This window comes from Myotis daubentonii, chromosome 18, assembly GCF_963259705.1.
Source record: "Myotis daubentonii chromosome 18, mMyoDau2.1, whole genome shotgun sequence".
NCBI classification, from domain to species: domain Eukaryota; kingdom Metazoa; phylum Chordata; class Mammalia; order Chiroptera; family Vespertilionidae; genus Myotis; species Myotis daubentonii.
This window is the reverse complement of record NC_081857.1, coordinates 8846296-8863787: the sequence shown is the minus strand read 5'-3', so window position 1 is coordinate 8863787 and position 17492 is coordinate 8846296. Positions and strand designations below refer to the sequence as shown.

The 17492-nt window shown below is 55.7% G+C and overlaps 1 protein-coding gene across 2 annotated transcripts in view; it reads left to right on the top strand.

Moving 5' to 3' along the window:
• Positions 1-3904, top strand: part of LRRN2 (leucine rich repeat neuronal 2) — a 60077-nt gene extending 56173 nt beyond the window's left edge. For both annotated transcript variants that reach the window (XM_059673392.1, XM_059673393.1), the window contains one exon: positions 907-3904. In XM_059673392.1, coding sequence (XP_059529375.1) covers positions 1126-3288 — 2163 coding nt within the window. In that variant the 5' untranslated portion in view covers positions 907-1125 and the 3' untranslated portion in view covers positions 3289-3904. The remainder of the gene's footprint in view (positions 1-906) is intronic.
• Positions 3905-17492: the final 13588 nt, after the last annotated feature.

The window sequence follows — 17492 nt, the reverse complement described above, 5'->3', positions numbered from 1 at the left end:
GTATGTGTGTGTGTTGGGGGGGGGGGGGGTTCTGGAGGAGGAGACTGGCCTTAAGGGGAGTCTTGAGGAACAAGTAGAGGTTGCCTGGGAGACAATAGAAAGGAGATGGGAGAAGGGGGACATGTCAGGGTAACTTCAACCTGTAGGTTGTGCCCGGAGGGTAGGTGGGATGGCAGCCAGAGGAGCCAGGAGAAGTGGCTGGGGCGGGTCACAGAAGGTCTTACCTGCAGTGCTAAGGAGCTCAGATTGGACTTCTTAATCCCAGCACCTGGCAGCTCGGCCAGGCTGTTGGGAAGGGAAACCCCTGCCTCCAGGTAAGGACGTTGGCAAAAGCCCACACTGCACCCTGCCCGGAGGAGTAAGCAGACCCCAGGCAGGACCGCTCCCTTCCCCAGACAGTCTGGGGTGGGATCAGGGGCCACTGGGAGCCCACCCTGGAAGGCAGAAGCCGCACCATCCTCTGCCCAGAGCACTCAGAGGGACGACTGCAAACTCTCACTTTATGTTCCATTTACCAAGGGAGCCAGGGAGGCGGGTGGAGAGAGAGGAGAAAGCTTGGAGAATCCACTCCACATCTCTCCGGGCTCAGAGGACTGAGGATGACAATGATCACAGCCGTCCCCTCTCCACACACACACACACACACACACACACACACACACACACCCCTTTCCCGAGTCTCCTGGAAGCTTCTAAGGCCCAATCTCTTCCTCCTGCCCCGAAGCCTCCCAGTCACCCACTTCCCGCCTCAGGTCCTAGAAAAGGACACTAAAGCCTAAGATATGGGACAGGACCCAGGAGACCCAGCCGCTCAGCTCTCTGCGCCTCTTGAGTCAGACAAGGGAGCGGGAGGAGGGGTGGACCCTGCTGCCCTCCGCCTGCTTAACGCTGCCTCCTCCTCTCCAGGGCTGCCTGCTGGGCACGGCGATGAGTGAGCAGGCCCAGCGGACAAGGATGGGGAGCCGCACCCAGGAGGGCGAGGAGTGATGCCCCGCCGTCCCCCATGACCGCCCTGGGAGTGGGGCTCCCCAGGCCCTGGCAGGCTGCTGACCCTCAGCCCGCCAACCGCTAAGGGCGGGACTTGAGACGTTTCCTGTGGATGGTCCCCTCCCCTGCGGCTCCACCATGAGGCTCCTCGTGGCCCCCCTCTTGCTAGCATGGGTGGCTGGTGCCTCTGCCGCTGTGCCCGTGGTCCCCTGGCGTGTGCCCTGCCCCCCTCAGTGTGCCTGCCAGATCCGGCCCTGGTATACGCCCCGCTCGTCCTACCGCGAGGCCACCACCGTGGACTGCAATGACCTGTTCCTGACGGCCGTGCCCCCGGCGCTGCCCGCGGGCACGCAGACCCTGCTACTGCAGAGCAACGGCATCGTCCGCGTGGACCGGAGCGAGCTCGGCTACCTGGCCAACCTCACGGAGCTGGACCTGTCCCAGAACAGCTTTTCCGACGCCCGGGACTGTGACTTCCGGGCCCTGCCCCAGCTGCTGAGCCTGCACCTGGAGGAGAACCAGCTGACCCGCCTGGAGGACCACAGCTTCGCGGGGCTGGCCAGCCTGCAGGAGCTCTATCTCAACCACAACCAGCTGCGCCGCATCGCCCCGCGGGCCTTCGCCGGCCTCGGCAACCTGCTGCGGCTGCACCTCAACTCCAACCTGCTGCGGGCCGTGGACAGCCGCTGGTTCGAGATGCTGCCCAGCCTGGAGATCCTCATGATCGGCGGCAACAAGGTGGACGCCATCCTGGACATGAACTTCCGGCCCCTGGCCAACCTGCGCAGCCTGGTGCTGGCCGGCATGAGCCTGCGGGAGATCTCCAGCCACGCCCTGGAGGGGCTGCGGAGCCTGGAGAGCCTCTCCTTCTATGACAACCAGCTGGTCCGGGTGCCCCGGCGGGCGCTGGAGCAGGTGCCCGGCCTCAAGTTCCTGGACCTGAACAAGAACCCGCTGCAGCGGGTGGGGCCCGGGGACTTCGCCAACATGCTGCACCTCAAGGAGCTGGGGCTGAACAACATGGAGGAGCTGGTTTCCATCGACAAGTTCGCCCTGGTCAACCTCCCCGAGCTGACCAAGCTGGACGTCACCAACAACCCGCGGCTGTCCTTCATCCACCCCCGCGCCTTCCACCACCTGCCCCAGATGGAGACCCTCATGCTCAACAACAACGCGCTCAGTGCCTTGCACCGGCAGACGGTGGAGTCGCTGCCCAACCTGCAGGAGGTGGGTCTTCACGGCAACCCCATCCGCTGCGACTGCGTCATCCGCTGGGCCAACGCCACCGGCAGCCGCGTCCGCTTCATCGAGCCGCAGTCCACCCTGTGCGCGGAGCCGCCGGACCTCCAGCGCCGCCCGGTCCGGGAGGTGCCCTTCCGAGAGATGACGGACCACTGCCTGCCCCTCATCTCCCCCCGCAGCTTCCCTCCCAGCCTCCACGTGGCCGGCGGACAGAGCCTGGTGCTGCACTGCCGGGCGCTGGCGGAGCCAGAGCCTGAGATCTACTGGGTCACTCCGGCTGGGGTTCGACTGACAGCGGCCCGTGCAGGCAAGAGACACCGGGTGTACCCCGAGGGGACCCTGGAGCTGCGGAGGGTGACGGTGGCAGAGGCGGGGCTGTACACCTGTGTGGCCCAGAACCTGGTGGGGGCCGATACCAAGACCATCAGTGTGGTGGTGGGCCGGGCTCCCCTGAAGCTAGGCAGGGACAAGGGATGGGGGCTAGAGCTCCGGGTGCAGGAGACCCACCCCTATCGCATCCTGCTCTCTTGGGTCCCCCCACCCAACACCATCGCCACCAACCTCACCTGGTCCAGCGCCTCCTCCCTCCGGGGCCAGGGGGCCACTGCTCTGGCCCGCCTGCCTCGGGGCACCCACAGCTACAACATCACCCGTCTCCTTCAGGCCACGGAGTACTGGGCCTGCCTGCAAGTGGCCTTTGCTGATGCCCACACCCAGTTGGCCTGCGTATGGGCCAGGACTAAAGAGGCCACTCCCTGCCACAGAGCCTTAGGGGACCGGCCTGGGCTCATCGCCATCCTGGCCCTGGCTGTCCTCCTGCTGGCAGCCGGGATAGCAACCCACCTCGGCCCTGGCCAGCCCAGGCAGGGGGTGGGCGGGCGGCCTCTCCTTCCAGCCTGGGCTTTCTGGGGCTGGGGTGCCCCCTCAGTCCGGGTGGTGTCCGCACCCCTCATCCGGCCCTGGAATCTGGGACGGAAGCTGCCCACGTCCTTAGAGGGAGAGACAGGGTCACCACCATTGTCTCACAATTCCTGGAGCTCGTCCTGTCCTCCGCAGTAGAGAGAAAACAAGGACCGCTTTTTAACAAAAGGGAAGCGATCTGGGCCTGATGCCCTGCCAAGAACGTGACATGGACCCACGTGCTCAAGGCCGGACCGTGACAGACGGGGTCGGTGGCCCCAGGGGCTGCTCCTGCCACACCCCAACCGTGGCCCTTCCCTTCTGGGGGGCTCCTCTGCTGCCTCTTTGAGGAGCCTCTGCAAGGGACAGAAGGACTCTGGCGAAAACCTCCCACCTCCCCAGCTGTCTACATGCCCAGAGGCTCCTGGGCAGCGCCTGGCTGTCCCCTGCCCATGTCCCCAGGCCCTCGGGCCTCAGGATGTGCCCCTCCTCTGCCGTTTCTCTGTTCAGCCTCAGTTGCTTGCTCCTCCCCCTCCCGGGCAAGGGCTGAAGGAGGCCTCTCCTCCCACCGTCCCAGCGACCCCAGCCTGCTCTGAAGGACACTTGGATGAGGCTGCCCAGGACCCCCGCCTCCCCCTGGCAGCCCGGTTGGCACTCGGAGGTTGACTTTCTATAGGCTATTTTGTACCTTTGTGGAGGAATGTGTCACCTCCCCCAGCCCAGTTCGCTCTTTTCTCCTGTTTTGTAAAAAATAAAAGTAAATAAGAAAAACGTGCTAAGGAGGGAAAAGGGAAATAGTCCTTTGAATCCTGAGTACAAACCCGGAGCCCTGCGCTCGGGGGGGGGGGGGGGGGGGGATCCCTGTGAGCCCAGAGGGGGGCGAGGAAGGGGCGGGAACGGAAGAGGAGAAAGCAAAGGAGGGGGAATGGCGAACCAGGGCATTGGTTTCAATTCTGGCCTCTCCCAGACAGTCTGTAACCCTGAGCAGCGGAGCTGGGAAGAGGGACAAAGAGCAGAGAGGCTGACGAGAGAGGGAGAGAGCACAGGCGGCAAGGAGGAGGGTCGGGGAGAGAACGGGAGAAAAAGCCAGAGATGGCGGGAGTGGAAATTTCCATCACCAAACACTGTCACCCCTCCTCATTCTCTGACAAGCAATTAACATGCCAGTGCCTAAGAAGCACTTCCCAGGCCTCTTTCTAATTAAGCAAACCCAAGGGGCAGAGTCATGCAGAGAACTGCAAATCATCAAGACAGCCAGAGCCTGGCTCACTGGGGCAGGAGCCTGTGTGGGGTGATAGGGGATGGGGGGCGGGTAAGGGCTATGGGACAATGAACCCGGTGCATTTATCTTTCCGGTCCGTTTCAGTATAATTTGCAGTGAGCCTGGTTTGCTTTTACGGTATTTTTTAAAAAACAGATTGACTTCCAAAGCCCACGTGTGAAGCGGACGTGTGTTGGAGAGGCCACAGGGCGAGGGCAGGGGCTGCCATGGGCCAGGCAGTGGGCAGCTCCAGAGCAAGAGGCCGCTGACCCTGGCCTCGTTCCGAGGTGTCTGGAGGAAGTGACGGAGCTCCTGAAACTGAAAAGCAGCAGCGCGTGAGCCTGAGGACCCCTCAGCTCCAGACACGCCGGCAGACTCCTCAGGGGCTGAGCTGAGCTGCCATGGAGTCACTGGTGGAAGCCAGACTAGGAGGCAGGGCATCGGGCCCCACGGGACCCACACAGAGCACCCTCACCCCAGCCAGAGGGTGGTGCTCCTCCCTCGGTGAGCGCCGGAGAGCAGGGTTCTCCGAAGACCCTCACAAACGCCCGTTCAGAAGCCTCCTGCCCCTGCGCTCAGCCTGCCTCGGAGTCACCCAGGGCCTGCTGAGCGTGGATGGCCAGGCCCACCCCAGACTCCCCTAGGGGCCTCTGACCTAGATCTGGGCGGGTCCTGAGACTCTGCCTTCCTCACTCGTTTTCAGGGGACACTGGTGCTGCTGGTCTGGGGGCCACACTTTGAGAACCTCAGAGCTCCATCCAGCATGATGTGGCTAGATTCAGAACCGTGGTCGGCAAACTGCGGCTTGCGAGCCACATGCGGCTCTTTGGCCCCTTGAGTGTGGCTCTTCCTAAGCCTGAGGAGTACCCTAATTAAGTTAATAACAATGTACCTATCTATATAGTTTAAGTTTAAAAAATTTGGCGCTCAAAAGAAATTTCAATCGTTGTACCGTTGATATTTGGCTCTGTGGACTAATGAGTTTGCCGACCACTGGGCTAGAACGTTCCACTCCTGCTCCAGGCCCCCAGGAGAGAGGGGGAAGGGGCCTCCGTGCCTCCCACTTCACTGGTGGGCTGCTCAGGTCAGCAGGCTCCATTCACACGTGCACCTTCCCATGGGTGCTGATGTGGTCTTTGTGGAGGGGGTGGGCGAGCAAAGACACAGCAAGCATGCTCCCGTCCCCTTCCGGCACCATGACCAACACTCCTGTGGCCTCCGGTGTTCTCTCCTGGTGAACTTTGGGGTCACCACAGCTACGTTCCAGGAAGCGCCGCCAACTGACTGGAGCTGTCCTGGGGAGCTAGCCTGTTCGCCACCCGTGATCCAGAAGGCATGTGGGGAGGAGGCGGGCAGGGCTTTTGCGGATCATGGAAAACTGCAGCTGGAAATCAACGCCTCTCCTCGCTTTGCTGCCTTTCTGGATGGGCCCACATGGCACAGAGCTTCGAGGTCTTGCTCCCTTGAGTGAGCACCCAGAAGCCCTGGGCAGCTTGTGGAGCCCTGCAGCCCCCTCCTGTCAGCACCTGCTGCCACCCCACACCTCCCCTAGGAGCCCTGGGCCCAGCGGAGCAAGAGACCCGGACAGTGAGCAGCGCACAGCGGGAGGCCCGAGGCCTCAGCTCCCGCTGGCTCCGAATAGCCCAGACGTGCCTGGGTTGGAAGGTGGAAGGCCTCTTTGCTACCTCCCTTTCCCTCAGCTGCAGACCGGAAGCCCTGGGGGGGTGGGGAGAAGCTTCTGGGGAGAGGGGGGTCCATTCTGGTGCCCAGTCTCCGCACACCCAGTGTCTGGCTGCACTGCTGCGTCCCGGGTGCCCTGGAGCCTACAGCTGCTTGAGTCCTTGCAAATGAATCCCTTCTTCCCGGGAGGAAAGGCAGCTATGGCGATTACACCTGTCTCTCAACGGGATCCCCATGTCCTGAGCGCGTTGGCCGCCAGGAGCAGTTAGGTGAGCTGAGAGAGGACGGGACGAGCGGCCTTGTTTCTCCTGGAAAGAGATGCCACTGCAGGGACATGCCCGTCAGGGGGAAGGAGAAAGAGGCACTTGGTGGGTTGTTGTTCTCTAGAATCGCTAGAAACCGAGGAAACGGGAGTGAGCAGCCTCGCCCTGGCACAGCGCTGGCATGTGCTCAGGTGCCTGTGAGCAGGCGGGAGGATGGGCGACCATGCCCTGATGTCTATTAACACAGGCGAAGTGGCATTTGAAGTTCACACTAGACTGAGCGTGTAGGCAACTAAACATGCTGCGTTTAAAACAAACAAAATAGCTATTTACCCGGTCTCTTCTGTACGTGTAGGATTGCTTTTTTAACCCTCAGTAGAAAGCAAGATTTATTTCTGTTTAAATGTTAAGTTATGTAAGACCTATCGTTTCCATCTATCGAGATGATTTCCAAACCCAGCCTAACTATTGCACGTGTTAGCATTCCCTCCCTCCTGCATGCCACTGCTCCATTCTGTCCTGCCTTCTCTGTCCTCATCCACAGCTCAGACAGATTGTGGAGCAGACCTGGGTGGACACGTGCTGTGGCTCACCACCAGCCTGACACAGGGCCAGCAATCAACCTGTCCGGCGTGGCTGTTCAGATAACTGCAAACCACTGAACTATACGATCTTGCACTGGCATTTCTGCGTTCTCCCAAGAGGCTGGCTTCGTTGGAGTCGCTGTCAAAATGAGGAGACAGTGAGTTTGTGGCGTTTCTGGGAGCTGAGTCTAGTCCCTGGTCACAGAAGAAAATGAGGTTGGCTGCTCTGTGTAGGATGACCAGAGGGACTTTCCTGGTCTTAGCGCTGGAAGTCCCTTGTTTTAGGAGCTGTCAGTCTTGGGGAGACCTGGAATGGTTGGTCACCCTAGTCTAGTGAACTCTTTCTTTTTTTAAAAATATTTTTTTATTTATTTCAGAGAGGAAGGGAAACAGAGAGAGAGAGAGATAGAAACATCAATGATGAGAATCATTGATCGGCTGCCTCTTGCATGCCCCACACTGGGGATCAAGCCTGCAACCCGGGCATGTGCCCTGACCGGGAATTGAACCATGACCTCCTGGTTCATAGGTTGACACTCAACCACTGAACCATGCTGGCTGGGCTAGTGAACTCTTTCTAAGTGTACCAAGCCATCTTCCTTGCTCCCTTTCTCCTCGCTCCCTCCTAATCACAGATATTTCATGAATTTGACAATGTGGTAGGCGCAGTTCTGGGAACTGGGGGTGCAGATGTAATTCTGAACCCGACTTTGCATTTTAGAGTGGGGAGAAAGCTCGTGAGCAGGCCCAGTCGGTAAATATACAGTATGCTGGAAGGTGATGGCTATGGGAAACAATGTCAGGGAGGGAAGAGGATGAGAGGGGATGTGAGGGCTCACCTAGGGTGCTCAGCACAGGCCTTGTTGAGAAGGTGCCATTTGGGAGAGAACAGAGCAGTTATCTGGGGGAAGAGTGATCCAGGCAAAGAGAATAGTATGGGTGAAGGCCAAGAGCAAGGAGGGAGGGGGAAGAGTAACGGTCCCGGTCAGAGAATAGCTAGGCAGTCGCTCTGAGCCTTTAGGCCACGGGAAGGACTCAGGCCTTCCTTTCCAGCAAGAAGGGGGCCCACAGGAGGGTCCTGAACTGATTTGACTAAAGGGATCCCTCTGGTTGCTAGACTGAGAACAGCACGGAGGTACGGGGTGTGGGGTGTTGAGTGCGGAAGCAGAGAGGCCAGTTAGGAGTCAGCCCACTGTGATTACCATCTCAGTTTAAGCACTGCTTCTAGAACTTTGCCAGGGATGGACATCAAGGACACCTCCGGTATTTTCTAAATCTCTCCTTTCCCCCATTTCTGAAAATCAAAGCCACATGTACTCTTTCGCAGGCTCCTGACCCCTCTGCCTTTCCCCTGAATCATCTAAAGCAGCTCACAGAGATCAAAGCTCCATCCCGTTGCACGTCTGTCAGTGTCCCGCCTTGTAACACAGAACCCGGAACTCGTGCCAGGTAGCGAGGAAGGAGCCCCACGGGCCTCCCGTTCCACCTTCGTTGTGTTTGTCATTCAAGCATGTCATTCCAAGGGAGAGACAGCAGTGGCTGGAGGAGTCCCCGTCCTGCCCTTGCTCTGTCACCATTTGACAACCCTTTGGCTGTTCCAGGCCTGATGTCTACCTTCTTTCTTGATGGTTTTACTAAAAGAACCCTTGTGTGCTCCTCATGGGTTTCCCACATGTCAGGTCACGTGCTTTAATCTCCCCGGTACGGTCCTCACCCACGTGTGCTTTCCTTCTGCAGTTGCCCTTTGATCAACACCATGTCCTTGTGTTTTTATAGAATCGTGATGATAGCTGACATTGAGCACCTACTGTGTGCTAGCCGTTCTAGTACAGATTTCACACATGCCATTTATTTCATCCGCAGCCGCCTTCTCAAGTAGATACTATTATCCCCATGTGACAAATTTAGATAGCAGAGCTCAGAAAGGCTAATTGGCTTGTCCAAAGTCACACAGCTAGTAAGTAGGTGGCAGAGTCGGGATTCAAAGGCTCTGTCTTCGCCACCTGCTCCACTAGATTCAAATTCATCTACTTTGAAAGTGTGTCAGTGGTTCCTCAAGAACATGAAAACTTCTAAAACCCACGAGGAGATTTTAGAGTGCTCCCCGTGCAGCCACTTCTATTTTTAGATGCTGCCCTCGTTTTTAATTCAGGATAATTTATGGCTTTATTGTCGGGACTTCAGTTTTAAAACCTCTGAACTATATTGTCTTGAGAATCACAGCTTCTGATTAATTTCTCTGAATTCTTGAAACATGCACTTTAGAAGTCTGGGTGCGCTTCGTTTTGCCCCTCATCCTTCCTTTCCTTAGATACTATGAACTCTACAATCCTATAGTGGCTTCTGCTGGGGGTTCTGATCTCTCCCCTCCCCAATCAGTTCTTCTTTGTTGAAATTATGTCCAGAGCAGCCTTTGCCCACGGCCTTGCTTTGCCTCTGAGCTCAGACTTCCGCTCGCAAGTCAGGAGCTGATCAGCAGCTCGACACTGAGCTGGGCAGTGCCCAAGCCGGAGTCCCCACCACGGCTTCCCCTGGCCTCTGCACCCATTTCTTAGCATTGATTAGAAAACACGGTCGCGAGGGCCCCTTCAGGCCACGTGGCCCGACGCATTCTCATGCCCCAATGCCCTCCTGAGCCCTTCTCCTTTTGTCGTCACCAAAAGCTGGCGCCACTTCTTGTGACCATCCACTGCCCAGCTGCAGTCAGGAATCGGCATCCCACCCCGGACTCCTCCACACACCCCGAATCTTCGTGCCCTCCAGGTTCTCTTTCCTATAGCCCCCAACAAGGAGTTCTCCCCGCCCCCCCACCCCCGTTTGTAGAAATTTCCAATCACTGCAGTCCCTCACCCCCGTCTGCAGCACCTCTGTACGCAAAGGGGCCTAATGGTCTTGCGCATGGGTGTCTGGGCGCTCTGAAGAGCTACTGTTGGAAAACGGCAGCTCCCTTGGCAACAAGAGAACGCAGTAGGTTGAAGGAGTACTAAGGAGCTGTTCCTCATCCGCTCACTGCCACCTCAGGAATCAAAAAGGGCCAGGCTGTCAGCCTGTGAGGAGGGAAGAAGGAACCCAGGCTCAACCTATGTGAGAAGAATAATGTGCGGGTGTGGTGGGCCGGCACGGCCATGGCATACTCAGCCCAACATGGGGCACCATATGTGCCGCAACAGCTCGGCCAGGGTCAGTGAGCCCGAGGGGGGGCGGTGAAGGGTTGAAAAAAGACAAGAGAAGAAAGCTGGGCCTCAGAGGTACGCTGCCCTCTCATATGGAGACACAGCGCCACGAGCTACACGCCGTGTCTTTATTTTATAGCAGATTCCACGAGGCAAAGTAAGGGCGTGGTCAAGATGTTTACAACGTTCTCCTACTCAATTACATGCACCTGAACTCTATCAAGCCCACATCACTCAGGCACGTGGGGCCACGTGTTCGGACCATAGATTCAAGCTCACAACTGCAGCTGTGGGCTATAATTGTGCTGGGAGGGCTCTGCCCTCCAAGCTGGGACTTGCACGTGGCCATGAGAGACCTGTGCCCTCTCATTAGTCCAAGGCTTGAACCTGTCCAAACACTGTAGCCGCTTTCTACATGCAGGCTCTAGCCAGTTTAGCTCAGTGGCTAGAGCATCGGCCTGTGGACCAAAGGGTCCTGGGTTCAATTCTGGTCAAGGGCACATGCCTGGGTTGTGGGCTCAATCCCCAGTGGTGGGCGTGCAGGAGGCAGCCAATCAGTGATTCTCTCTCATCATTGATGCTTCTATCTCTCTCTCCCTTCCTCTCTGAAACCAATAAAAATATTTTTTTAAAAATAACGTGCGGTACATTGTGGCACGTGGCTGAGCTCACTGGTACCTACTTCCTCGTTTGCTCTTACACAGATATGGTTGTAATCCCCATTTTACAGGCAAGGGGGCAGAGGCTTGGAAATTTTACAGACGTTTCCCAAGTTCACACAACCAATAAGGGCAGAGCTGGAGTTCGAGTCCAGGTCCCCTAATTCCGAATTGCCATGCTCTAGTCACCTGCCCACACTGAACACCAAGGGCATGAGGGCAGCGCACTCCTCTGTGGGGTGGGGGGTGCCAGCCTCTATACTAACCACAGAGGAGGAGGAGATGGCACCACTTGCACCAACAAGGATTGTAGGAGCTGCGTGTGTGGTTGGCAGGTCCCAGGACTCGTGGGGGCGGAGCTGACCGAGGCCAAGGAGCCCTGGGTAGACAAGGCACTGCCTGGTAAAACCCCTCATGGCTGCAGCCTGCCTTGTAGAATCACCTGGTTCAGGCCCCTCCCTGCTAATGGCTTCACCATCATCATCTCCATTCATTTCACAGTGAGGCTGGAGGGCAACTAGACCCCGGCCTCTTGGCTCAGGGCAGGGCTAGACTGAGAGTCCCTGGCCATACTCCTCAGGGGTTCAAAGAGGACTTGGGGAGTCCATGGACTGCTGTGAATTGCTGGCAAGTTTTCCTGCTCACAGGCATGTGTGGAATTTTCTGGAGAGAGGCTGCCTTGGGTTTGATAAGATTCTGAAATGGGTCGGAAACCCAGAAAAATCAAAACGTGCTGCATCAGAGGGTCTGCGAGTCACAGCCACGGCTCCAGACTGCAGTTGGGAGTTGCCAAGGGAAATAACCACCCCCACCTGGGGCTCTGTTAGGGGGATTAGATTATGAACAGCCATCATCTCCGCACTTAAAGGGGAGTCAGGTTTCTGTATGAAGACATTTCCCTTAAAATAAGGAAAGTGGGTGAGTCCCCAGCATCTTCATCTGCAAAGCAAGGGCCCCTGTGTCTCCCCTAACCTTCAATCAAAGCTTCAAGCTTCCGGCCCAGAAACCTACAAGCTTTCTGACTCCACCGCACCCCTCCCTTGCCAGCCCTGCAGGTCCCCCAACCCTGAGAGCCACAGTAGAGCTCACTCAGCCAGTCCCTTCTGAGCACACCAACTGGTCCGTGGTAACTTATACACACACTCAAACAGAAGAGGCCACGTGCCAATCAGTGATACACGCAGACAGAGGAGGTCACATGCCAATCGGTGATACACGCAGGCAGAGGAGGCCACGTGCCAATCAGTGATACACGCAGGCAGAGGAGGCCACGTGCCAATCAGTGATACACGCAGACAGGAGGCCACGTGCCAATCAGTGATACACGCAGGCAGAGGAGGCCACGTGCCAATCAGTGATACACGCAGGCAGAGGAGGCCACGTGCCAATCAGTGATACACGCAGCTAGAGGAGGCCACGTGCCAATCAGTGACTCTCGTGCTACATTGACATAACAGGTTGCATAGGGTGTGCTTGCACAGAACATACATTGCTGCTACTGAGGCATTGCCCTCCCTCATGCGTAGGGCAAAAGGGCCTTTCACCTAGTGATACTGCTGTGTCCGCGCCTGCACGCAGGGTATGGCAAATGGGCCTTGGTCACCCAGCATACTCTGATTGATTAGCGTTCCACACTTGGGAAAGCCAGTCTCAAGCCCTTCTCCCTTTTCATCTTGGGTAGGTGAGAATCACCCGTCCTGTTCTCGTTCTCCTTTATACCCCTTCCCCAATTCCTCAGCTTCTCGGACACCCCCACACGCATACACACGTGCTGTGAGCACATGTGCTTGCACAAACACGCAACATTGTAAATGTCACTTGCAGCTCTGCTCCAGGCCCCAGTCTACACAGCCATCTGCCAGGAGCTATTCTAAGCATCTAATAAAGCTGCTCAGGAGGAACCTGGGGTGTTCCGCCCTTTGTTTCCCCAGGACAAGAGCACTGGCTCCAGATGGAACTGCATGCTGGCACCACATGAAGAGGCGGAGAAAGGATGAGCCCAGGGCTAGCAAAAGACCCAGTCACCTCCCATAGCAAAGGGGGCGGGGGAGGGCCACAGGTTAGAAGGGAGGACAGTCCGTCTGGGCCAGCGGTTCTCAACCTGTGGGTCACGACCCCTTTGGCGGTCAAACGACCCTTTCACAGGGGTCGCCTAAGACCATCCTGCATATCTGATATTTACATGACGATTCATAACAGTAGCAACATTACAGTTATGAAGTAGCCACGAAAATAATTTTATGGTTGGGTCACAAAATGAGGAACTGTATTTAAAGGGCCAGAAGGTTGAGAACCACTGGTCTGGGCAGAGGCCTATACCTGGATTCGAATCCCTGCTGGGACCCTTACACACCTGTCGGCCTGGCCTGAGAATGAGGGCTGCCAGTACGTAACTCCCTGGTTCTCAAACTGGAGCGAGCACCGGAACCACCCGGGCAGGGGGAGGGACACAGATTCCTGGCTCGACCCCAGAGGTTCCGATTCCGAGAGTCTGGAATGGGGCTTGAGAATTGCATCTCACACAAGTCCTCGAAGGGATGCTTCTGGTTGGGGACCACGCTCTGAGAAACCATGACCTGACTCATGAGTGGTTGTGAGCATTAAGTGAGAAAATATAGGTGAAGCAGCTAGCACTTGGTGAGACGGAGGCTCTCAGCCTGCACTGTGCTTGAGAAGCACCTGGGAGCCTTAACAACTGATGCCCAGCACCTCAGGCCAATTAAGTCAGAGTCTCTAGGAGTGAGATACAGACAGGATGATTATTTTTTTAATATATTTTATTGATCTTTTACAGAGAGGAAGGGAGAGAGATAGAGAGCCAGAAACATCGATGAGAGAGAAACATCGATCAGCCGCCTCCTGCACATCCCCCACTGGGGAAGTGCCCGCAACCCAGGCACACGCCCCTGACCGGAATCGAACCCGGGACCCTTCAGTCCGCAGGCCGACGCTCCATCTGCTGAGCCAAACCGGCTTTGGCAGACAGGACGATTTTTTTTAAAAGCTCCCCAGGTGATTTAAATGCACAGTCAAGGTTGAGAGCCGTTATAGTAGAAGCTCAATACAATTAAAACACTCTTTCTGAGCTACCCAGCTGCCCCTCATTTCAGATCTTGGTCTTTCTCCTGGGTCCCATCTCCCACTCTGGTTCCCGTGGGAAGGACCGCAGGGAAGTGTAACCTTGGCTTTGGCTTCTAGAGTGGCCAGGGGCTGAGGACCATGTGGAAGATGAGAGCTAGTTCATTCATTCAGTGGCTCATCCACCCAGTCAGACACTCATTCACTCATTAATCATCAACCAAGCTGCTATCCTTGGATTTATGGGGTGCTTGGGGGGATGAGTAAAATCCAGTCCTGTCCTCAGAAGTTTGTACCATAAGCACAAAAAGGTGTAGAATAATAGACGTTCTGATTTGGAAGAGTCCTCTAGCCCCACCTCACACCCATCATCGAAGTTCTGTAGAACAGCCCCATCATACCCGCAGCCCAGGTATGTGTCCTGGCTGGGACTCAAACCGGCAACCCTTAGGGGCACAGGACAACGCTCAACCAATGGAGCCCCTCCAGCCAGGCCCAGCTTCACGACTTTAAGTGAGAGAGAGCTCTTTACCTCACAAGGCAGCCTATCTAGATGAACAATTATACTTGGTAAAAGCTCTTCCTGAGAAACAGGAAGTTGCGTCCTTTTGTTTACTCGTTCAGCCCGTTGTGGCCTCAAGAAACTCAGTATAAGGTTGATGGAAGCAGCCTCTGATGAGACTGAGTTGCTACCAAGTGCAGCCCGAGTGCAGCGGCAAGGACCAAACAAAGGTCATGGGAGCTACTTTCAGACCTATTTCCAAATACTCTCTCCAAAGAAGTTTGGGGTTCTGGCACAGCTCACCCCTCTAAATGTAAAGTTCCATCTATCTACAGCCCTGGCTGGTGTGGCTCCTGGTGCATTTAAAAAAAAAGAAAAGAAAGATGTACACACACCGTTACTACCACTCGTCTTCCTTTCTGTCTCATCTATGGAACCAACCACGTCCTAGCCAAGAGAGGCCTAAACGCTCAGGAGAACCGACCCAGCACACTGAGCAATGCAACTTGTGCTTGTGGTCAAGATCCTGGGAACACAGACATGCAATGGACCCGGCCAAATGGCAGAGGAAGGCCGAGGGCTGGAGGAACCCTGAGCTGGTGGAGAAGGACCTCAGGCCAGCCCAGCTGGGGCCAGCCCGCTGGGACCTCGAACCCCCAGTGGCCCTGGCTGCTTTGGACAGAGCGGGCATGAGAAAGGGCAACATCACATTTGAGCAAAAGGGATATCAATGGTGGCCTCCCCTCCAGCTGACTTTTCCTCTGCTGGGTGAAAGGGGCTCCCCACCTTTAACCCAACCATGCCTGCCTCCAGCTGAACCTCAGCTACGGTTCTCTGGAGAGAGGAAGCAGGTAGGAGAAACAGGATGGCAGAGACACCCGTAGATATGTGTCTACATCCTGTTTCCCACCTCCCAGCCTCCCCACTCTGTGTACAGAGAAGAAATGGGCTAAGACTGATATCGAGGGGGGAAGTACGTGGTACATGTGTGCTCAGAGGGGACAGTGCAGTTAGAGGAAAAGGCAGGGGAATCCTTGGCCATTCGAGTGCCAGGCTTCTCCTTCTCTGCCCCTCCAGCTGCCTCTCGGTCCTCACCAGTCCCCAGTGAGGGCCCAGGGATGTCCTTACGGGGGGCAGCTCAGGGGAGGGGAGTCAGGATCTGATTGACCTCCCATTGCCTCCTCAGAAATGAAAAGCTAATAACACCCACCACCACCACCACCACCACCACCACCACTTGACCTTGCTTTGCTGGTTTGTTTGTTTTTTAATTTAAATCATCTGATTTTTACATTTTTTAATTGTAGTTAAAAACACATAAAAATATCCATCTTACCCATTTCTAAATGTACAGCTCAGTTGTGTTAAGTATAGTCACCTTGTTGTGCAATCAGCCTCCAGAACTTTTTCATCTTGCAAAACTGAAACTCTGTACCCATTAAACAACAACTCCTCATCCCTTCCTCCCCCATTCCTGGCCACCACCATTCTATTTTCTGTTTCTACAAACTTGACCACTCTAGATACTTCAAAAAAAGGGGGGTCTTTCAGTAGTTGTCTGGCTTGTCACACTTAGCATGATGTCCTTAAGATTCGTTCATGTTGTAGTATGTGTTGGGATTTATTTCCTTTTTAAGGCTGAATAATAGTCCATTGTATGTATATACCACATTTTTCCCCCATTCATCCACTGATGGACACTTGGGTGGCTTCCACCTCTTGGCTGTTGTGAATAATGCTGTCAGGAACACAGGTGTGTAAATATCTCTTTGAGACCCTGCTTTCAATTCTTTTGAATATATACCCACAAGTGGAATTACGGGACCATGTGGTAATTCCATGTTTAATTTTTTTTGAGCAATCGCCATGCTGTTTTCCACAGCGGCCGTGGCATTTCGCATTCCCACCAGCAGTGCACAGGGGTTCCAATTTCTCCACCCTGCCTTGCTTTAAGGAGTCATTAAGAACAGGGGCTCCCCAGCACCTCTCGACTTGAAATGGGAACCCAGGACCTCTCTCCAACTTAGAATGACCGCAGTTCTGCCTTTTCCTGCCTTTCCCTCAGAGCCCCCGGGTCCATTTCTGGTGGAATCTCCTGGCCATCGCCCTGTCCCTGAGGAGTCCTGCCCTCCAGCAGCCTGGGAGGAATACACACCCACACGGACTTCCAAGGCAACGAGCAAAGCAAACACCCAAGAGCATGGTGCTCAAGTCAGAGCTCCTCCCGCTGCAGGGCTCTCAGCGGTGAGACAGATTCGGGGCAAGGAGCACAGTGGGCTATACCCCTTCCTGATCGCTGTGTGGGGCATGTGGTCATAACAGCGCCTGGGGTTGGGGCCAAGGGAAGCTGGAGAGGGCAGGCATATAAGTCCAGGCCACCTCAACTCTCCAGGGCAGCCTCCAGCCTGGCCTCCCCATCTCCCTCCTTTTGTGCTAGGGGCTCAGCAGCCAGAGGGCTCATTCTAAAATTCAAATTTGGTCCACCACTTCCCCCCTGAAAACGGTTCCTGGCTCCCCACTGCCCTCAGACTCTGTCCTCCTACTCTGAGATCCAGCCACACAAAGTGCTTCAGTTGCTAGAACATACACACTCTGTGTATCTGCTGGGCCTTTGTATCCGGTTTTCTTAGCTTGGAACATTCTCCCCAACAACACCCACTGTCCTCCCATCAACTAACTAGTTCTAGTCAACCTTGGGTCTCACCCCAGATACCGCTTCCTCCAGGAAGCCTTCCATGGTTTCCCGGGTTCTGAGTCAGGGCCTCTTCTCAGTATTACCATGAGGTCATCACAGGACTCTCACACTGGTGTGTTCCCTGGTGGCTCGCCTGTGTTTCTAAGTCACTGGGTCCTGTGAGCAGAGTCTTCTTCATTTGCATCCCCAGCACCCAGCGCACAGCCAGGCTCAGTGGAAGTGTTCCTTACAAGGTTTCTGATGAGTGAATGAATATATGAGTGAATGCATGAAGGTCCAAATCAGGAGGCTGCTGAAACACAGGAGGAGTGGAGGTGCTGGCCGACTGCCACCTTCTCCCCCACCCCCAATCAAAAGTGCTCTAATGCGCAACCACAAATGCCAACTTAAAAAATTAGCCAGATCTTTGAGCTTTTTTTTTTTTGGTTGTCAAATGATCTTTAACTGAAATATTTTCCTTTGTGGTTC